Source organism: Labeo rohita, chromosome 18, assembly GCF_022985175.1.
Source record: "Labeo rohita strain BAU-BD-2019 chromosome 18, IGBB_LRoh.1.0, whole genome shotgun sequence".
Taxonomy (NCBI): domain Eukaryota; kingdom Metazoa; phylum Chordata; class Actinopteri; order Cypriniformes; family Cyprinidae; genus Labeo; species Labeo rohita.
Window position 1 is genome coordinate 14,004,608 of NC_066886.1, and position 23,360 is coordinate 14,027,967.

General features: G+C 33.6%; 1 protein-coding gene across 3 annotated transcripts in view; it reads left to right on the forward strand.

Moving 5' to 3' along the window:
- The window catches only part of ripor1 (RHO family interacting cell polarization regulator 1), a 72,882-nt gene that overhangs the window by 46,086 nt on the left and 3,436 nt on the right, over window positions 1-23,360 (forward strand). For 2 of the 3 annotated variants that reach the window (XM_051134781.1, XM_051134780.1), the window contains exons 8-22: window positions 2,263-2,326; window positions 2,449-2,492; window positions 4,502-4,627; window positions 5,308-5,456; window positions 5,565-5,694; window positions 7,939-8,082; window positions 10,884-11,843; window positions 14,760-14,893; window positions 15,152-15,308; window positions 17,000-17,135; window positions 17,317-17,478; window positions 17,742-17,900; window positions 20,172-20,368; window positions 22,506-22,589; window positions 22,814-22,904. In XM_051134781.1, coding sequence (XP_050990738.1) covers window positions 2,263-2,326; window positions 2,449-2,492; window positions 4,502-4,627; window positions 5,308-5,456; window positions 5,565-5,694; window positions 7,939-8,082; window positions 10,884-11,843; window positions 14,760-14,893; window positions 15,152-15,308; window positions 17,000-17,135; window positions 17,317-17,478; window positions 17,742-17,900; window positions 20,172-20,368; window positions 22,506-22,589; window positions 22,814-22,904 — 2,737 coding nt within the window. The remainder of the gene's footprint in view (window positions 1-2,262; window positions 2,327-2,448; window positions 2,493-4,501; window positions 4,628-5,307; window positions 5,457-5,564; window positions 5,695-7,938; window positions 8,083-10,883; window positions 11,844-14,759; window positions 14,894-15,151; window positions 15,309-16,999; window positions 17,136-17,316; window positions 17,479-17,741; window positions 17,901-20,171; window positions 20,369-22,505; window positions 22,590-22,813; window positions 22,905-23,360) is intronic. The other variant, XM_051134782.1, reaches the window with a different exon arrangement.

Genomic DNA, 23,360 nt, shown 5'->3' on the forward strand with positions numbered 1-23,360 from the left:
TCCACTTTAGAACTGAAATTCACTTCAGTTGAGTGTTAATGAACTAAATCCAATTCAGAGCTGAAGTTCACTTCAGCTTTGTGTATGTGAAATGATGTCACTTTAGAACTGAAATTCCCTTTAACTTCGTGTTTGTGAACTGAATCTACTTCAGAACTGAAATGAAGTTCAGTTTAGTGTTTTTAAACTGAATCTACTTCAGAACTGAAATTAATTTCAGTTTTATGTTTGTGACCTTAATCCACTTCAGAACTGAAATTCACTTCAGTTGAGTGTTAAACTAAATCCAATTCAGAGCTGAAGTTCACTTCAGCTTCAGTTGAGTGTTAATAAACTAAATCCAATTCAGAGCTGAAGTTCACTTTACTTAATTTCAGTGTAGGTTTAAAGTAAATTCACTTCAGCTTAGTGTTTTTAAACTGAATCTACTTTAGAACGGAAATTAATTTTAGCTTAGCTTTTAAACTGAATTTCACTTCAGCTCAGTATTAGTAAAGTGAATCCAAATCAAAACTAAAATTCACTTCAGCTCAGTGTTAGTAAAGTGAATCCAAATCAAAACTGAAATTCACTTCAGCTCAGTATTAGTAAAGTGAATCCAAATCAAAACTGTAAAACACTTCAGCTCAGTATTTGTGAACTGAATCCACCTCAACTAAAATTCACTTCAGGTTAGCGTTTATGAACTGAATTCAATTCAGCTTAGCGTTTGAGAACTGAATACACTTCAGAACTGAAATCCACCTCAGCTTAGTGTTAGTAAACTGAATACACTTCAGAACTGAAATCCACCTCAGCTTAGTGTTAGTAAAGTGAATCCACTTCAGAAGTGAAATTCACTTCAATGCAGTGTTAGTAAAGTGAATCCAAATCAGAAATTTACTTCAGATTATTGTTAGTGTACTGATTCACTTCAGAATTTAAATTCACTTCAAGTATTCAGAACTGAAATTCACTTCAGTTTGGTAATAGTTAATTGAACCCACTTATCTTCATGTCACGAGGGACTGGAGTTGCGGGTAAACAATGAAATAATGTATTTACAGCGGTAAGATAAACATGAAGAGATTAATATAGAAGTCATTTTGCAATATGTTTCCGGTAAAATTACCACTCTAAAAATGTCATTAGCTTTATTACATTATCGGGAAGTTGAGACTAACACTTTACTGATTATGGCTTGGGCCACAGTTTTTTGCATCCAGGCAGATGCATACAGAGCAGAACTAGACTCATTCGATATTCTCATGGAAATAATGCAGGGAGGCAATCTGATTAAGAGAGACAGCCTTTCCCAGTCAAGTGCTTTTCATTACCCTAATGGTTGCTGCAAGACACATTCTACTGTAGGATTCGCCATCCTGGCTATTACTGTTTGCTGAATACAGTATATATTATGTCCTGCCTACTATTTTTTAATTAAGTTGAAGAGTAGGCATTATTCCATAATAAACGGTTAGTGTGCTACATCATTGTTTCTACACATCAGGGTTGGGGCCATTAATTAATTGAATTGAGAATGAATGGTAAATTCCATTTCAATTCCTGGAATGGAATTGGAATTGGAATTGCATGCAGCTGACAGGAAATGGAATTGGAATTGAACTGGAATGTCAGGAAACAGAATTGAAATCAAATAAATTCCACTAAATTCCACTTGAGATATTTAGGCCTGAGAGATGCAATCTTAGCGATGACAATTTTCAGGAAATGATGATAATTCGATGCAATAAAAAGTGAATGAAATACATGAATGAACATGACTCATTTTTTTTGTGAGTTGAGACATATATTATGTGGTAATCATAAATTGAATGTATAGTACATCCAGAAACTTATCACCACTGTCATTCAATTATTAATTCATAATGTACAGTTCTCATTTTTATTTACTTGCATTTGATCAACTCTATTTCATACATTACTTGGTATTTGTAAAGCATCATAAATAAAGTTCAAATGTATGTCTCTAAATGCAATCACAAATAAATGCTCAGAAACAGCAATAAACGGAATTCAGTGGAATTTCCCTAAATTGAATTCCACTTCCTGTAATTCCAATTCAATTCCAACTCGGTTTCCTGTAATTGTTGTTGAATTCCAATTCCAATTCCATTTCCTTCTTTGAATTGGAATTGTTGAGTTCATTCCTGAATTGACCCCAACCCTGCTACACATTGCATGTTTATTTCTCTCATGCCTGCCACCTTAGTTTCTTTTCCACTGTGTATTTACCTACTATCTATGCCTCTGTCCCTGCAGAATATGTGCATGCTAGAGAGTGAGCTGGAGAACCAGCTGGGCGAATTCCATGTCAAAATGAAAGGTAAGACAGCCTCTGTATATTCTTTTAATTTTCTATAGTTTCATATCACATATCTGGTTTAATTTCTGTTTCATGAACTTAACAGTGTGCCGTGTTTAAATGATGGCATGCCTTTGTTTCAGGCTTGGCGGGTTTTGCACGACTTTGTGCTGGTGATCAGTATGAGGTGAGCTGCTTCTGCTGTTATAATTAACCTTCTCTCTCATTTATAGTCAGCATGAAATCTCATTGTGCACAATTCATCAGTGCACATAGTTTCATAATCTTTCATCAAAATGGCAGTTAATGTAATAAAGATACAGCAATCCATCTATCCTGATTCCTGAGTCAAAATATTAATCTGTTCCTCAACTGCAAACTTGCATTCAGGTCTGATTCAGGTAGATAGTAAACATTCAATGTTGCCCTCTTTCTATCTTCATATTCATCATGTCCTTATAATGCTATCTTGACGTCATCTGTGATCTGCTTTGAACTGTCGTCAGCATGAGATATGACAGATAGTAGTGATTGAAGATCTGACTGGTTTGAACCCCGCACATGGCAATCTATGAGCTACAACCATTGTGCCCGTAAGCTAGCATTGGATGAAAGCGTCCACTAAATGACTGCTTACGAGAGAGACAGACACAGACAGATCTCGGCATCTGCTACGTGCAGTGAAGAACAGATTTGGGGAGGCGTAGGATAATTAAAGAGGGGCGAATGTTAATGTGTCGGCCCCACCTCCACCTGTTTAACATGCAAGAGCTTTAAAGTGACTGACAGGCCAATCAATGCAGTGAGTCAGCACAGTCTGCTCAGCAAGAGCCCTCTGAGATGTGACAGGAGGGAGGTGGTGTGAAAAAGAACAAGAAATTGACTCGTGAAGATCTAGAAATGGATGAAAGAGTGGGTGGCAGAGACTTGTTTTTTATTCAGCCCATCTGTTATTCTCACTCTGTTCATTGCCTTTACTGTGAAAAAAAAAAAAACAGACAAAAGCCAAGATTTTCTTTCTCCTCCACATGAATGAATAAATAATCAGTTTGAAGTTATTGAAAAGTTTGTCATTTCTGTTAGATGTTTTTAATACAAAAACAAAAACAAAGATATATAAAATATACATTTAATTATAATGGAAACCCTGGGTATTAAGACTTGAATGGCTTAATATTACGTAAATGATGTCTCTTTTTGAAATATGTCCCATTAAAGATTTATGTTATTTAAAAAAATCCACATTGTTTTATACATAGTTAGTCAAAAGTTTACATACACCTTGCAGAATAAGCAAAATGTTAATTATTTTACCAAAATAAGAGTGATCATACAAAATGCATGTTATTTTTTATTTAGTACTGACCTGAATTAGATATTTTACATAAAAGACCAGTTCAAAAGTTTACATACACTTGATTTTTAATACTGTTACTACCTGAATGATCCACATCTGTTTTTTTTTTGTTTAGTGATAGTTGTTTACGAGTCAGTTAAACTGCCCGCTTTTCTTCAGAAAAATCCTTTAGGTCCCACTTTTTTTTTTTTTTTTTTTTTTTTTCAGCATTTTTGTGTATTTGAACTCTTTCCAACGACTGTATGATTTTAAAATAATTAATATTTCGCAGATTCTGCAAGGTGTATGTGAACTTTTGAATTAAACTGTATTTTGGACTATGGGGGCTACTAGATGCCGCACTGACAGGATGTAAACATGCCGACGCTTGTCATGACGCCGTAGCCACTGAAGGAGTTTTTTCAGCGCAGATTTCACTCGATGTCTGGGGCTTAGACCCCTTGTGGGGAAGATCAATGGTACGGCGTTTGGTTTAAGCCTACACTTATATCCTTCGCCACCTGTAAGCTCTTTTAGTAGCTGTGGTCATTGTATCAATATTTTAGTTGTGTATTCCAAAATATGTTGCGGTAGAAATAGCAGCAGGTAGCTCCCATTTGACATCATCAAAATAATGGCGCCCCCCATAGTCCAAAATATGTATAAAACTGAGGTTTTTTAAAATAACGTAAATCTTTTATGGGTTTTCTACTACGTGTTTCAGTAAGAGACATAATTTATGTTATATTACTACCCAGGGTTCCATTTAGTATTTTTGTTTATAGCATTTTGGCAGTGATTTTGTGTGGTTTCAAGAATATTTTAAGGATATTTTTTTCTGTTGATTACTTTTTCCACAGATCTTTATGAAGTACGGTCGCCAGCGGTGGAAACTGCGGGGTCGGATTGAAATCAATGGCAAGCAAGTCTGGGACAGTGAGGAGATGGTCTTCCTCCCCCTTATAACAGAGTTCCTGTCTATAAAGGTAGTTTTAATATAAAAACACAGTTATGTTCACTCTAGTCATATGTTTTTTTTCTGCCTTTTCTTCACACATGCTATCACTCTCTGTCCTTCCTGTCACACTCACATGTGCACCACAGTCACATCAATCTGTAAGACATTAATGCACATAACAGCACAGCAGCTGGACTTTGACTTGTTTTTCTCTCCCAATGGTTCCATGACACATAACTGTCCTGGAATGATGTTCCCTTAGTCTCACATAGAGACAGGAAAACTGCATGGGATAGAGTAAAGGGAAGTTTGCACAAGACAGCGATATTAAAACGGACAGACTCTAGGGGAGGAATGAAGAGAATGCAGCTGATGTGTGTCACAACGTTTTCAAATTGCCCGAGAGATGTAAAAAATACTGTTGGGTCTGATTCAAAATACAATGTGACTCCATAATTTGAATCCGTATGCCTGATCTGAAGATCCCAGCTGTGTGCATTTAAAGGCAGTAGGAATTCACAATTGATCCTATTTGGTAAAATCTTAAAGGATAAAATTAAATCATACAAATTTCCCAATAAATAACATGTCATTGTAACCTATGTAACAAGTGATTACTAATATTGACTGGAACTCTTGACATTTTGCTGGTCATTAATCTGATGATGACATTTCATCGTAAATAAACATCTTATATGTGGTTGTCAGGTGACGGAGCTGAAGAGTCTGGCCAATCACGTGGTGGTGGGAAGTGTCTCGTGTGAGACAAAGGACCTGTTTGCTGCCCTGCCGCAAACAGTAGCTGTGGATATCAATGACTTGGGCACCATTAAACTCAGTCTAGAGGTCACCTGGAAGTAAGTACAGGATCATTTCAAATTTCAACCATTGCAGCTGCATTTTCAGAAGGGATCTGGTGATAAAAATGAACATGAACTCCTATTAATCTCTCTTTTCTTCTGTAGTCCATTCGACAAAGATGACCAGTCGTCCTCAGCTAGCACCGTGAACAAAGCTCCTACTGTCAACAAACGCTTCTCTACCTACAACCAGAGTCCTCCAGATACACCCTCTCTACGAGAGCAGGCCTTCTATGTGAGTCTGTCCATTCAGTGCACGTACTAGTTTGACTGACCAAATGTCTAAATCTAAATCCATCGTCCCTTGAATGTTTACAGTGGGGTCCAAATGTTTCTACAGTACATTTTTGTATTATAAAAATTAGGGTTGCCCTCAATTAAAGATTTTTCTGGTTGACTAGTAGACGTTCATTTTAAGCATTAGTCATCTATTAGTCGCACATTTATTAATAAATCATATAAATCTTAATAATGAGACTTGAATTGCCTACATTGCCTAATACGGGCTCAAGCGCACACGAAAAAAGCTTGCCACAGTGCACCGGCAGATATAATAATTACAAATGCATCAGAGAAAAACAGCAAGGAGACTGCATTAACGTTTTAATAATTTATTGATAAACTACTGCTTTTTTCATTTTCGGCTTAAGAGATAAAGTCGGCGACACTGACTCGCCATCTCCGCAGTAGTGATGCGCCTGTATGTATAGTTTCATACAAATAACATAATCTGAGAATCTGTGTTTTTTTGTTTAAATTGGTTCATTTAAAAGTAGACATTTCACTCTCTGTAGATATATTTTTCATGTCTGTAAGGCAAGAATACACAGAGTTTTGGAATGACGTGCTTAAGTTCACAAAGACCGAGACAGCAGAAAGCGCATCCTTCATTATTTTACAAAAGCACACCGTTTTGTTGTTATTCTGAATGGACACAAATAACATAGTCTTTACAGATTTGAAAGATGTATTACTTTTATCTGTATGACCATAAATGACGGAGTATTTTAAGAGCAAGTGACCGCACCGGTGCCTCCATCTGCGCTACTGTTCAGCTTTCACAATCCGCACAGACACTTGAATAGCTCTTATTTTTCTTGGTTAACACATTACATGTAAAGTTGGTACCACATACATATTTCAGATGAAAAGCCATATTTGAGGTCGATGAATGATAGGTGAGCGTTTGGAATGGAAAATTCCTGTAGAATTTTTTTTCTGTGACTAATTGGCTAATAAAATTTTGGACGTCCAAGCCACTTCTCGTCGATTAACAACTAGTCGACTATTAAAAATACAACTAAAAATACAATTATTTTTTACAAACAACCTGAATCTACAGTGGTTTTGTAGCTTGTATATTTAAATTTTATTACATAATTTAAAATAACTAAAAATATTTAATATTATAATACTGTAATATTTACAATAATTAGCTAAATTTAATTTTATTTAAACTATCATTTCAATAAGTAAAGGTGAAAAGTTGAGAAATGTACATTTTAAGTATTTTCATGTACAATATTTACAGAATCTTAATTGTCCTTGTTTTTATATTTTACTAACTATTTATATTCACAGAGTGTCTATTTGCACTAAGTGGCAGATATAACTTGGTATTGTAATACATTATAAAACAATATACAGTAATATCTTTTTTAGCGCCTCCAGTGCAGAGTTTTTGACGCGATTGACCCGAGTTCAAATCCACCTTTTGCCGCACTCGTTCTTCTCCCTTTTCACATCACATATCACATCGGAAAGGCATTTGTTTTAAATATAAATAAAGGAATTAATCAAAAAGTATAAAATAACTACAATACTACAGTGCAGAAATCTGCAACTATTAGCACTAGTATAAGTAGCATCTAACTGCTACACTTATTGCAAAGATGTACTTTTTGTACTCTGTTTTTACATAGTGTAAATAGAATCTATCGCTATTTGCAGTGTAAATAGTATATCGCTAAGAAAATACTGCTGTTTTTGCTTAGTGCAAATAGCAGCTGCCTTATATTTAACCCTTTTAATGTTTTAAGCTTTTGAATTCCAAATTTTGAATATGTCCTCAGACAATTGGACTGTATATCTGCTTTCATAACCCACATGCTTCAAGGGTGATTCATTTAATATGAATTGATTCAAACCAAACATTTCTCCTAAGTGCCTACCATCATAATGTCGATATACCACTCATCTCTCTCCTCTGTTCTAATGGAAATCTCACAGTTCTCCAGACCCTCTGAAGATTTAAATTACCACAATAGGCTCCACATAGATTTAACGGCAGTCATTTCTCAGAAGCATCTTAAACTCAGAAGGTCACGGTAACATATAATGGCTCCATTTCAGGTCAGCTCAGATGAGTTCGATGAAATGGGCGAAGTCTGAAAAGCTCATAACTTGCTAGGTCAGGTTACCATAGACCAAAAATGATGTTAGCTCAAAATGCTCATGCTCTCCTGCTGACTGCATGCAGACAGCTCCACGGAGCTTGATGTCCAAACAGCGCTGGTCCTTACTGGATGTGTTCAGAGACACGCTGACAGAGAAACTGACACAGAGCTGCTCATGCAGCGATGTCACCTCGGTCCGCTTGGGGTCGTCTCTGCTTTCCAGCCATGTAAGTGCGGTTGGCCCGTAGAGCTAGTTGTGTAGCTTTAGTTGGTAGTCAGTAGTTGGCTGAAAAGGTGTGAGAAAAACAGGTTTGGTAATGAGTAGTGTCTGCCGTCTGTCTAGGAAATTATAGTTGTTGTTGTAGTGATGATTTCCACTGTGTCCTGTCGTTACTGTCAGTTGTGTCTTTAATTAAATAGAGCAAATAGGAGTCTTGTGCATGTTATTCGTCATCTGTCTGACTGTGTGACAATGGTAGCATCTACAGCCGTCAATAATGCATTCATTGATGCTGTTATTGTTTGGAAGTGTGGTCACATTAGCCCGGCAAGGGAAGTTAATTAGAGGGAGCAGGGAGTGTGTTAGTTCACTGGGCCTGACGCCAGTCTGCTCTCCGCTGTAATGAAGCTCCGTGTTCAAAGATACACACTAATGCTGAGTGACAGTGAACACACTCCTGTCATCCTACTGTTGTCCCCTCTCCCTCCTAAAGCTAGCCTGCTGTCTGCTCACAGTCTTCAGATGTTATTATAGCATATATCTCTTACTGTAGTCTTTATAGTAGAGAATGAAATGATGCCCTTTCACATGACTCCATCAGGGCTTCAACACAAGCATCTTGAAGGATATTTTTACAAAGTGTCTGTAAAGCAAGCTTCACTCAAGTCAAGCACTTGAATAAGGAAAGACAGAAATCTAAAAATCTAAATCTAAAATAATAATTTCTATTTTAATATACATTAAACTATAATTTATTCCTGTGATGCAAATCTGAATTTTCATCAGCCATTACTCCAGTCTTAAGTGATCCTTAAGAAATCATTCTGATTTGCTGATTTATTTTTAGAATAATCTCTGTTGGCAACAATTGTGCTGCCAAATAATTTTTTGGAACCTGTGATACTAAAAGAACAGCATTTGTTCAAAATATAAATCTTATCTAACAATTTAAGTCTTTGCTGTCACTTTTAATCAATTTAGCACATCCTTGCTGAATGCTGAAAGTATTAATTTCTTTAAAAAAAAATATATATATTTTGAATAAATGCTGTAATGAAAATGAAAAAAGTGTCACAGGTACCAAAAAAATATTAAGCAGCACAGCTGTTTCCAACATTGATAATAAATCAGCATATTAAAATGATTTCTGAAGAAACATGTGACACTGAAGACTGGAGTAGTGATGCTGAATATTCAGCTTTGATCACAGGAATAAATAATGTAATTAAAATAGAAAAACCTTATTTTACATTGTAATAATATTAGAGACATAAGAAACGTCTTTAAAAAAACATTAAAAATCTTACTGATCCCCAAACTTTTGAACGGCAGTGTATATTAATTTATCAATCAATGTTAAAAAACAGTTGCACTGCATAATATTTTTGTGAAAATATCATAGGTTTTTTTGCTATATATATATTGCATTGGAATTGCGAAATCCAGTCATAAAAACTTCAGTTTAACTTGAAACTGTATGGCAAATAGTATTACTGTTAATAAAGTTATTATTAAAACATTATTTTTAAGGATTATGTACCAGAAAAAGTTATTGAGCAGAAAAATGCAAATGAACAACAGTATTTCTGAAAAAAAAAAAGAAATAAATTAGATAATTATAAAATATTTTTATGAAATTAATTAACTAGAGATGTTTTTGATGATTACAGTTTAATTAAAATAATAAAATAAGATCCAGAAAAGTAATGGAAAACAGAATTTGAAAAAAAATAAAATAATAACAATAAAACTGAATTTGAGAAAAAAATAAAACATATTTCATATGGCCTTAAAAATGTAATTTTTGTTCAACTTAATAAATTGCTGTCAAGTTGTGTAAGTTTCATGATTTTAATTAATTAGACATGCTTTTTAATTAAGAAAAAACTAATTTAACAAGTAAAACAGAGTCTTGAAGATTTAAATGGAATCCAGAAAAATTTAAATGGAAAAAGTGGAATTTGGAGGGAAAAAATTTGAATTTTGGAGATAATAAAACTGATTTCACAGGCTCCTTTTGTTTATCAAAAAAATCCTGAAAAAAAAGTATGACGTTTTTAACAAAAATATTATGCAGCACAGCTGTTTTTAACATTGAATATAAGAAATTGTTTCTTAAGCATCAAATCAGCATATTAGAATGATTTCTGAAGGATTGTGTGAGAGAATATTAGAGTAATGATGCTGAAAATTCTATGCCATCACAGGAATATATTACATTAAAAAAAAAAAAAAAAAAAAAAAAAAGTAGAAAAGAGTATTTTAATTGCACAATATTACTGTTTTTTCTGTTTTACTGTTCTACTTTATCAAATAAATGTAGCCATGGTGAGTATAGTGTACTTCTTTCAAAAAAAAATTTTTTTTTCTTAAAAAATCTCATTGATTCCAAACTTTTAAAGGAAAACTGTGCTGCTGAAAGGTTAGTTTTGCCATCACAAGAATATATTACATTCTAAAATGTATTAAAATAGATAAGTAATTTGAAATTTTAAATATATTGATGTTTTTACAGTTTTTAAACCAATAAATGCAGCCTTAGTAGGTATAAAAGACTTTTGTTAAAAACTTTTTCAAATATATATATCCCACCTCAAACTTTTGTACAGTAGTGAATGTCATCCACTTTGTTTTTACAACTCGGTGTATTTATAAAGGTGAAATTATTTGACATTTGAGAGCCGTGTTCCAGCTTGACGCTTAGCTTCAAAGACTTTACTGTGAGTCATGTGAAAGGGTCTTTACCTAAATTATTTATAATGGATAATTATTTGATTTTGTACTCATAATCTGTTTCTTCCCCACTAGAATATGTTGAGGAGACAAGAGGAGATGGAGAACGGAACGGCGTGGTCAAACTCCTCCGAATCCTCTGATGATTCCTCCAGTCCTCAGCTTTCCTTGGGAATGCGCCATGCACACAAAAACTTAGTACAGCCTGAGGTGCAAGCTGCTCCTCCTGCCATTGAAATCTCATTTGCACCTCGCGAATCGGCGACCTCTACTCCCACCCGCCTGGCCAATCAGAAAGAAGAGGATGAGGAGGAGGAAGAGGAGGATCTGAAGAAGCCAACAGCCACCGTAACAGTCACCACCGAGGCTCCTGTGAAACAGGAAGTGCCCAATGGCCATCCCCGTTATTCTCGCTCCCTTAGCCACATCAGCGAGAACAGCGCAGATGGTGTTTTGACAGATAGACTGGCTGGGGAATCCACGGAGGCCAATGAAGTGACTTCAGTGGTCTCTTCGGTATTTGTAAGTGACATTGCCACGGATATGCCCCACCGAGCAGAACTGTGTTTTGTAATACCAGACACTCAGGAGATCTGCCCCATTCCTGATCCTTCCACGAGTGAGCCATCCTGTCCCGCTGAGCCACCGAACTGTTCAGAAAGTAGCTGTCCTACAGAAACCACAGCTTGTGACTCTGAAAAAGCTACAGAGCTCACGTCTACGCCCACCTGTGGAGACAAAGACTCTTTGCCTATTGCTAATGCTTTGTCCCAGCAGATGGACACTGAAGCTCCTAGGACTGATTCCTCTCTTGAGCCACACCTCACAAAGACACAAACGGACGACCTGCTGGCAGAGAAGTCTGGTTCTTTAGTAGACACCAGACCGGTGGGTGGTTTGGAGGGACAATCAGCAGACAGCGGTTTGGAGGAGGCGCTTGGTGCCGTTTTGTCTTCCCTTGATGACTACAGAGGCCAGTTCCCAGAGCTACAGGTCCTAGAGCAAGAGCTGAAGCTGTTGGAGGAGGCGTTAACAGTGAGTGCTGAACGTTATTGTTGTGGTTTTGCTCCGGATCTGCTGTTTTATTCACAAATACATAAAAAATGCAATTCAGGCTATTTCAAAACTGCATGTTTTGAATTTCTGTATTAAAATTTCTTTTTATATTTTTTTTCAAGGAACATTTAAATTGAAAATGATTGGGTGATAAAATATCCTGAAAGAAAGATCTTCCGAAGTTCTTGAAAAGAAAAGTCGGGGATAGTCGTTTATTATTATTTCTTGAAAATATGTCCCTACCAAAACGACTTAATAGTTGAAAGAAAAAATTGTCTACTAATTCATGTGGTGCAACTTTCATGCAACCACATTTTTTCTCCTGCATGTTAGTTGCATTGCATGATAGTATATATCAGTAAGATTTTTCATGTTTTTAAAGAAGTCTCTTACGCTCATCAAAGTTTCATTTATTTGTTAAAATAATTTCATCCACTACTACTCCAGTCTTCAGTGTCACATGATCCTTCAGAAATTGTTCAGATATGCTTATTTATGATCAGTTTTGGAAACAGTTGTGCTGCTTAATATTTTGTTGGAATCTGTGATACTTTTTTCAGGATTCTTTGATGAATGGAAAGTTTCAAAATCTTTTCTAATAAAATAGGTCTTTATCACCTTTTATCCTTGCTGAAAAAAGTATCAATTTCTTTCAAAAAAAAAAAAAAAGAAAGAAACAATTTACTGACCCCAAACTTTGAACGGCAATGTAAATTAGATAAAAAAAAAAAATATATATATATATATATTTTATATAATTGTTGTTCTTTTTAACATTTTATTCTTTAAAGAATCCTGAAAAAAATATTAGGTTCCAAAAAAATATAACACAGCACAACTGTTTCCAACATTGATAATAAATCAGCATATTAGAAAGATTTCTGAAGGATTGTGTGATACTAATAAAGTAATGATGCTGAAAATTTAGCTTTGATCACAGGAATAAATTTTATTTTAAAGCATATTAAAATAGAAAACCACTATTTTAAATTCCAATTATATTTAACAGTATTACTGTTTTTTTGGGCATATTTCCATTTTTTTTTCTGACAGGACAGTGTGTGCAGTAATGAGACAGGAAGTGAGTGGGAGAGAGAAGGGGTGGGGGGGCGACTTTCCACTTTCCCTACAATGGAGGGACAATGGAGGCCACATGCTTCTGTGAACCTTCAATGCAGAGTAATTTTTTTCTGAACTCTTCCCCAGATGTGTGCCTTGACACAAGCCTGTTTCTAAGTGCTCAACAGGCAGTTATTTTGACCTCAGGGCTTGGTTTTTGCTCTGATATGCATTTTCAGCTGTTAGAAGATTTACTTAAAGTGTTGTAATATCTACAAGCAATATGAGTGCTCCTGAGCTCAATTTTTCTCTATACAATGGACTGATATGGTGTCCCGAGTTTGAACTTCCAAAATACAGTTTAAATTTGGCTTTAGTGATCCCAAATGCAGTTGTAAACAATCCCAGCTGAGGAAGAAGGGTCTTATCTAGCAAAACGATTGGTTATTCTCATTTAAAAAATACAGTTTAAATACTTTTTAATCTCAAATGCTCGTCTTGTCTTGCTCTCCCTGAACTCTGTGTATTCTGGCTCAAGACAGTTAGGGTATGTCGAAAAACTCCAATCATATTTTCTCCCTCAACTTTAAAAATCATTTCAAAATCATCCTACGTCACTGCAGAAGCACCAACCCAATCTTTGCACGTGCAAAGAAGCTCAAACACCCTTAACAAAAAAGGTAAAACGGTGATATAGGATGATTTTGAAGTTGAGGGAGAACATGAGATGGGAGTTTTTCAGCATACCCTAACTGTCATGAACCGGAACAAAAACAGGTTGAGAAGACCAAGACGACGAGCATTTGAGATGAAAAAGTATAGAAATTGTACTATTTTTATGAAAATAACCAATCGCTTCGTTAGACAAGACCCTTCTTCTTTGGCTGGCACTGTTTACAACCTTATTTGGGATTGTATGAAGCTGAATTTAAACTGTATTTTGGAAGTTCAAACTCGGGGCACCATATCAGTCCATTATATGTAGAAAAATCCTGAAATGTTTTCCTCAAAAAACTTAATTTCTTTACGACTGAAGAAAGAAAAACATGAACATGTTGGATGACAAGGGGGTGAGTACATTATCTGTAAATTGTTGTTCTGGAAGTGGACTTTTCCTTTAAACTCTGCCCTTTCCAGGATGCAGTGAGAGTTCACAGACTTGGGGTGTAACTCTTCCTGGCTGACTTAGATTCTCAATGTTTTGAATGCCAAAGAATTTGGGTATTCCTCATATCCAACCCCCATGATAACCATCAAAGTCTCAGATCCGGGTTTGGGTCCAGAGACTTTGGTCTTCATCAGTGGAACAATAGAGTTCATCAAAGACATGTCCTTTTTGCTTTCACTATTAACCGCTTCATCCTGTGTCTACAGAGAGGTTTTCCTGGCAAAACTTAGCTTAGTCATAGAATAAAGACAGTGTGGCTTTTTCCAGAATTGGCCTGATTAATGTTCCAGTCTGTATTGACAGTGTCTGTGTCATCTTAAAAGATATAGTTAATCCTCAATTTGTAAAAACCAACAAAGACTGCTTTTGCAGTATTGCATTTTCCTTAGAATACTTGGTTTAAATTCAGGAGAGTTTAATATCAGAAATGTGCATATTTGATGAAAGATTAGATAGAACCTGCACAGACTAGGTTAGATAGTGATTCTATCACACAGACATCATGTTTACAGTCTTGTGGCTATACTTTTGTGCATTTAAAAAAAAGCCTCAATAGACTTCCATTGGAAATGCATAACCGTTAATGTGCTTTTTGCTTGTTTTTACAAATCTAAAATGTTTTATGTGGTAACTGATATGTATGTGTTTGCAAATGTGTGTTTCTGCAGGTACGGAGTCGTAGTCGCTCATCCAGTGTCAGTTTGACGGTTGAGACGGCTCTTGGGAGCTTTGACTTCCTTAATACTTCAGATCTGGAGGAAGAGGAGGAGGAGGATGGTGAGAGGCAGAGTGTGACAGATAGGTCAGTACTCGAGAAATGTTTCACCTTCTTGCTGTCGTGTGATATTTCATAGCACAAAAAGAAATCAGGTTCAACCAAGGTTTTCTTCATCAAAAAGCTTTGCTTCTATAATGTTATGTTACGCTACTGCCACCTAGTGATGTGAAGGGCAACTATTAGTTTGAGTGACTTTTTTGTTAAATTCCAACTTTTTTTCTGAAAATATTGCGTTGTCATGTTCTGACGTGCGTTTGTTCTCATGTGTTGTGATGGATACAGCGCAGAGGAGCGGCCAGCGGCTGTGGAAAGCGCAGGAGAGGATGAGGGTTGTGAGGCACGATGTTGGGACACTCCCTCCGGTCCTTTCAGCACAGGCTGTCCGACTCTAGATCACACCCTGCTGGTTCATCTGAAGAACTGCAGCTCACAGCTGTTGGTCAGTTATAGCAGTTTTATACATTACCAGTCAAAAGATTTTTTTGTTTTTAAACAAGTCTCCTCTGCTCACCAAGCCTGCATTTATTTGATCCAAAACACAGCAAAAACAGTAATATTTAATAATATTTTTACTATTTAAAATAATTGCTTTCTATTTGAATATATTTTAAAATGTTTTTTTTTTTGTGATCAAACCTAATTTTTAAGCAGGCATGAAAAATACTCCAGTCTTTAATGTCACGTGATCTTTCATAATTCATTCTAATATGCTGATTTTCTGTTCAATAAACTTTTTTTAATTATTATTACCAATATTTAAAACAGTTGAGTATGTTTTTCAGGATTCTTTGATGAATACAAAGATCCCAAGATCAGCATTTCTCTGAAATTAAAAGCTTTTGTAACATTATACACTCTACCATTCAAGTTTTGAGTCAGTGTATATATATATTTTTTGTGAAAGAAATGATAGAAATTAATACTTTTATTTAGCGAGGATGCTTTAAATTGATCAAAGTGATGATAAAGACATTTATAATGTTACAAAATATTTCTATTTCAGATTAATGCTGTTCTTCTGAAGTTTCTATTCATCAAAGAAACCTGAAAAAAAATGTTGTTTCCACCTGTTTTCAACATAATAATAATATTATAACATAATAATATCATTACTCCAGTCACATGATCCTTCTGAAATCACTCTAATATTCTGATTTGCTGCTCAAAAAACATTTATTATTATTATTATTATGTTGAAAACAGCTGAGTAGAATTTTTCAGGTTTCTTTGATGAATAGAAAGTTCATAATCCGAAATAGAAATCTTTTGTAACATTATAAATGTCTTTATCATCACTTTTGATCAATTTAAAGCATCCTTGATCAATAAAAATATTAATTTCTATAATCCCCCCTCTCAAAAAAATATACTGACTTCAAGCTTTTGAATTTTTTTTTATTTCAGATAAATGCTGATCTTTATATTCATCAAAGAGTCCTGACAAAAATGTACTCAACTGTTTTAAATATTGATAATAATAATAAATGTTTCTTGAACAGCAAATCAGCATATTAGAATGCTTTCTGAAGGATCATGTGACACTGAAGACTGGAGTAATGATGCTAAAAATGTAGCTTTGATCACAAAAATTTTAAAATTGAAAGCAGTAATTTTAAATAGTAAAAATATTTCACAATGTTACTAATTTTGTTGTGCTTTGGATCAAATAAATGCAGGCTTGGTGAGCAGAAGAGACTTCTTTAAAAATCTTACTGTTAAAAAACTTTTAACTAGGGCTGTCAAATGATTAATCGATTAATTGCATGCAAAATAAAATTTAGAATTAAATTTATGTGTGCACTGTTTATAATTATCATGTGTATATGTAAATACAAAGACATTAATGTATATATTTAAGAAATATTTACAAGTATATGTATTTATTATCATTTTTATATTATATAAAAATAAAAATATTTTGTACATAACATATTTCTCTTAAATATATACATTAAATTGTGTGCATTCATATGTATATAATAGTTACACACAGTACACACACATATATTAGGCGAACTCAAAACTTTTATTTTGTATGCGATTAATCACGATTAATCGTTTGACAGTAATTCTAACCAACAGAAGTCTGAGCATCTGTACTCATACTGTGTGTTTTGTTTTTGTAAACAGAGGTTAGGCACATTCGGGCCTCTGCGCTGTGGGGAGATGTATGCTCTGGACCGACTTCTCAGGGAGGCGAGAGTCCTCGAGCTCATACGATGGGTTGTGAAGGACTCAAGGGGTGAAGTCATCCAACCAGAGGAAGGTGAGTCTCACTGTTATAATGTTGTATCTTATCTATGTACTAATTTATTTGCAAATGCCCTTACATTGTTTTTCATGCAGCACAGATCTTATATTATCCAACAGAATGTTACTTTATAGATTCTGTCAAGTTTTTCCTCAAAACCACTTTTTTTCCACCTTCTTTTTATATGTTGGAGCAGTTGTTCCTCAGTTAGATCAGTGCCAAGGGGCTGTGTTGCTATGGAAGCAATGCACGGATGGCTGCAGTGTCTACAACACCTCCACAGAGGCCTTCTTACAGGCACTCAGCGACACTTACGCCAGCAAACTCCCTGAGAGAGGAGCCGGCTTCACAGACACAGGTATGTGTGTGTGTTGTGCATTAATGCATGAACAAACACTTCAGAATGAGTTATTGGGAGATTGGTTTTTAATTTGAAATTGCTCTACAGTCCATTAATCAATATAAATTACAACCTTAACCATAACTTCTTGTATTTAATATCCTGCTAATATTATTGTTTGTGATGACACCAGGTGTAATTAAAAGTGTGTACGTTTCAATGACTATTTTTTCAATGATTTTCTTTAACCCTCTGTGACACTGAACTTTTGTGTGTGTTAGTGTTTTTGCGTCTTTTGGAGCGGATCCTGGAGAGGAAGCTGCCCAGGCGTGCAGGAGGTGCGTCCAAAGAGACTCTAACTCTCTTCCAGTTTTGGAGCTACCTGGAAGCCGAGGGGGTGAATGACTTGGATACACACATTCCTGAGCTGGCTGAAGAAGGTATATTTGAATGCCATATACAGGGCTGTTCACATGAAATGCAGTTTGCAGCAACAACGCTAGCAGAAGTCATGCATTCACTTCATAGAATCATATTTTTGTCTTGTTAGGGTTAGTAAAGGGCAAATGAAATTGATCAGAAGATCAAATTATTGAGTGTTTAGTTAACTATAGCTAAATAAACTAAAACTTGTTTAAAAAAAAAAAACAACTCTTGAACTATATACACTACCAGTCAAAAGTTTTTGAACAGTAAGATTTTTAATGTTTTGAAAGATATATTTCATCCAAAATACAGCAAAAGCTGTAATATTGTGAAATATTTTTACTATTTTAAATATCTGCTTTCTATTTGAATATATTTTAAAATGTAATTTATTCCTGTGATCCAAGCTACATTTTCAGTATCATTACTTCAGTCTTTAGTGTCACACAGTCATTCAGAAATCATTCTAATGTCCTGATTGCTGTTCAAGAAACTTTATTGTTATTATTATTATCATCGATATTTAAAACAGTTGAGTTTTTTTTTAGGATTCTTTGATGAAGCTTTTGTAACATTATACACCATAGCTTCAAAAGCTATGCTTTTAAGTATATTTAAAAAAAAAATTAATTAATTGTTTTATTTAGCAATGATGCTTTAAATTGATCAAAAGTGATGATAAAGACATTTATAATGTTAATAATAATAATAATATATGTTTTTGAGCAGCAAATCAGAATATTAGAATGATTTCTGAAGGATCATTTGGCAGGAGTAGTGATGCTAAAAATTGAGCTTTGAAATCACATGAATAAATTACATTTTAAAATATACTAAAATAGAAAACAGTTATTTACATAAAAAATTATTGCAGAATTTTACTGTTTTGCTGTACTTTGGATAAAATAAATGCAGGCTTACTGAACAGTAGAGACTTCTCTGAAAACATTAAAAATCTTACTGTTCAAATACTTTTGACTGGTAGTGTAAATAAACTAACACAATTACAATAAAATTTTAAAATATAAAAATTAAATTCAAAATATTAAGAATTACTTTGTCATTGATACTAAAATAATGCTCTAGCGCTTAAAGTAAAATTTAAAAAACACTAATAATTTTACAACACTGTTAAATGTAATCTTCAGCAAATCAACGAATATCCATTTCACATACTGTAGATTACAATATTGTACTACCTAAATTAACATGTAGCATTTAAAACAATTGCTTTTAATTTTTTTGAAATTATTTTTATTTTGAATGTATTTCGACAAAACAGTATTGAATTTTAATACCAGAAGTCAAGCATTCTGTTCATAAAATCATATTTTTGTGTTGTTTTTCAATCAAGGACAAATAAAAATGGATTAAAAGTGATAAATACATTTGTGATGTCATAAATAAATGCTATTTTCAACTTTCTATTCATCAAAGAATCCTAATAATAAGATGAAATGACACTAAAAATTAGAATAATAGCTGCTGTAAAGTAAAAACCTAGTTTTAAATCGTAATAATATTCCACAATATATAATATAATGCTTCCTTGGTAAGCAGAAGAGACTAAAATACACCTTAACCTTTCCAATATTTTTTAGACCATTGATGGTTTTATTATTGCTGAAAGCATAAATCTAACGATGTATTTTTTAAAGTTGATCATTAAATGCATTCTTGCCACAAATGTTCATTTTTAGTTGCAAGAAAATTTAGTTTTCAGAATAGTGACATCGTATTTTTACCTGCATTATATCTCGTATTCATGATCATATTTTAAGAATGAGTTTATAGCTCACCATAAATGCTACTACATTCAGTAGCAAAAACACCTATTCTGACCAACAACACAGCCACTTAAGACCTCTGCTGCTAAAATCGCTTTCATTGTAAGAAGATTTGAGTTTGTGCTTGATTCTTGAAAGAGAATGTCGTGAGAAATGTCGTTAGAAATGCGCATCTGTAAATACACTTCACATTGAAAGTTTTTCACGTCATTTGGAATTGAGAACTCACTGAAAATGAACAATGTCTGGTCGTTGCAGATTGTTGCAAGTGTTAATGGACTATTCTCATCTATCCTCAAACATTCATTAGCAAGAGTGATTGTGTTACACATCTGTACCATCAACCCCTCCCGTCCCAAACGCCCCTATTATCACCCCGTTCCGCTTCTCAGTCGTTGTGGTTTCTTGGTGCGTCTTTCTACTCCTCCTCCGCCTAATGTTCTCTGAGCAGTGTATCGGTTTCATCCATGTCTTTCCTTGGTTCTCTGTCTCCTGCAGTGTGGCTTGTTCAGTGCCTGCAGTCTGGAGATCAGGATGTTCTGGTAAAATCTTTGAAGAAGCCTCCCGAGTGCAGTCTGAAGAGGGAGGGCTTGCGGGCAGTCAGTCTGCTGCTGAGGGATCCGAGAGGGAAAGTGTGCAGTGCAGCCAGCTCCCTGCTGCGGAGTCTAGCTGACCAAACCCGTCACAGGGAGAGGGTAAGATATGCGCTTACAGTCCTCCTGTAAACTCTACAAACTCCTATTTGGACTTTTGGAGATGACTGTTTTAGCAGATTTGCAGAAAAGGTCAAATGAACTTGGGGTTCTTCCACATCCATGACTATTTATCCACCACTTGACAAAAGCTCCACACCTGCTTATCTGTTTTACACATTTTAAAATATAATAGTAAAATATGACACAAATATAGGCAAAATACTCTTCTATAAGTATAAGTTTTTAAATATAAGCTTTAAGATCACAGTTTTTAAGATAATGAGTAACATTAAGTAAAATGTGTCCAGAATGTAACATTAAATGCTAAATTCCCTCAGATTACCTTTGCTGTCATCTAATGCCAATGTTATTATTGTAAAAATGCTTAAAATAAACAGTAATTTAAGTAAAATAAATATAAAATAACAATAAATATAAAAGAATAATAAAGTAACTAAAAATAAAAATGTCCAAAATTTGACATTAAATGCTACATTTTTACATTACTTTTGTAAAAAGTACATCTAACTAAATGTATAACTTAAAATAAACAATAAACTTAAAAAAAAAAACATTTAAAAAATGAATAATAAATCTAAAATAACAACAAATATAAAACTTAAAAAAGAACATTAAAAGCTAAATTACCCCTATTTTCTATTTTTACATTTAGATTACCTTTGCTGTCATCTAACGTCAAGTTTATTTAAAAAAAAAATAAAAGAAATTCAATACATAAAATAAACAATAAACTTAAAATAACAATAAATAACTTAAAATAAATAAAAATATATGTAAAGTAAAAAAAAAAAAACTAATAATAATAAATATAAAATAAAAATAAATTACAAATATAACATAAAATAATTACATTTAAATAAACTAAAACTTAAAAAAAACTTTAGACATATTCAGAAATAAAAATGTGTCCAAAATGTAACATTAAATGTAAATTTCCCCTATTTTTGTCATGGTATTATTTTCTGTATATATATAAAAAAAAAAAAAACAATTTCTTTACCTAAAATAAACAGTTAACTTAAAATAAATATTAAAAAACTGATAATAATTAATATAAAATAACAGAAAATAAATTATTAAATTTAGATTTAATTACATTTAGAATGTCATCTAAGACAAAGGTTATTTTTATGTTAAACAAAATGCATAACTTAAAATAAACAATAAACTGAAATAAAATAAATATAAAAAGCCAATAATTATAAATAAAAAATATAAAAAATAAATATAAAGAATCTAAAATAGTAATAAAATAACTACAACTAAATAAACTAAAACATCATAAAAACTTTATAATACTTTAATATATCTCAAATAAAAATGTGTCCAAAAAAAGTCATGACATCTAACGCCAAAGTTACTTTTTATTAAAAAAAAAACAAATATATATATATATATATATATATATATATATATATATATATTTTTTTTTTTTTTTTTTTTTTTTTTCCTACTTAAAATAAACAATAAACTTAAATAAAATAAATATTAAAAGCTGCTAACAATAATTATAAAATATTTAAAATATATATAAAATAATAATGAAATAACTACAGTTTAAGAAACTAAAACTTTATAAAATCTTTAGACATATTTAATTAAAAAAACCCAAATTGAACTATATGAATAAACTAAAATTCCAATTGTTATTATTAAAACATACACAAAATGTACTGAAATTTAAATAAAATAAAAACATTAAATATAAAAATTTATTTCAAAATACTAACAAGAATTACTGCACATCACTGACTTTGAACTAATGCTCTAATGCTCACTTTAGCAAACCTCAGAATAATTATCAGTTTTTCATACTGTAGATTACAATATTTTATTACCTAAACTCACACATGGCAATTAAAACAACTAATTATCAAGTTTTTAATTTAAACTTATTTTTTTAATTTTAATGAACGTATACAAAACAGCATGGGATTTTAATACTGACTCTTTATTGGTTATCTGCGATCAGACATAACATGAAAATAATGATCTGCTTTGGTACAGGCCAGAATGTTAATACTGGATAAATTATATAATAAATACATAGCAGTTGTAATGCTTTGTTAATTTTGACTCGATCCACTCAGTGTCTCTCATTTCTGTTCTGTCTCAGGCATTAGTGAGCTGTCTAGAGTTGCTGGAGGATGAAAGTGTTGAGACGCGGGTGTGTGGATGTAAAGCACTCGCGTGTCTGAAGGTCAGTTCATGCATCTATAAACATCTCTTCCCAACAACCCAGCACCACTCAATCAACGTTTACATTTTCCCACACAGTTTATGTATATACATAACATCAAGAGCTTGGTGGTTAGTACTGCTCTAGTAATGTGAGTGGGAATCAGATAATATGCAGCATCACACCTCGGTGTTGGTGTTGGACTTTAAGTAAAGTGCCCTGCTCTCTGTGTTTGTGCATCACAGGCCAAAGAGAGCATCGAGCAGCTGGTGTATCTGTGCCGGACAGATAAGGAGGATGTGAGGGATGCTGCCAAACAAGCTCTGCTTGTGCTAGGTAAGCAGTGGACGAAATAACAGGAAATGGACCTGTGCAGACAGGGATCTACAGTGCCACCATCCAAAAATATTTAGGAGCACCAGTGCGACTGACCCGATTAGCATATTTGTGTTTGTGCTGAGGGGAGCTTCAAAGGTTTCTACGTGTTTTTGCAAGGTTGAGTAATGTGTCACAGTCATATCTCACGAATCTTTTCATGAACAAAGTGTAGAGAGAGTGTAAATAATAAGATTTATTGTTTAGTGTAGAGAGCATTGATTATAATGGAACTTTGTGAGATCGTGATGAACTAAGATGAGTGACAGCTTTTTAAGGGAGTTTGTAAATGAGATATTGATTTAATACAACCGTTAAATAAACAAGACGTTAATATTAAGTGACTTACATTGTCCGATGTAACATAACGATGTAACAACACTATTGCCTGAATTTGCTCTATTTCGTCGTCAAAAA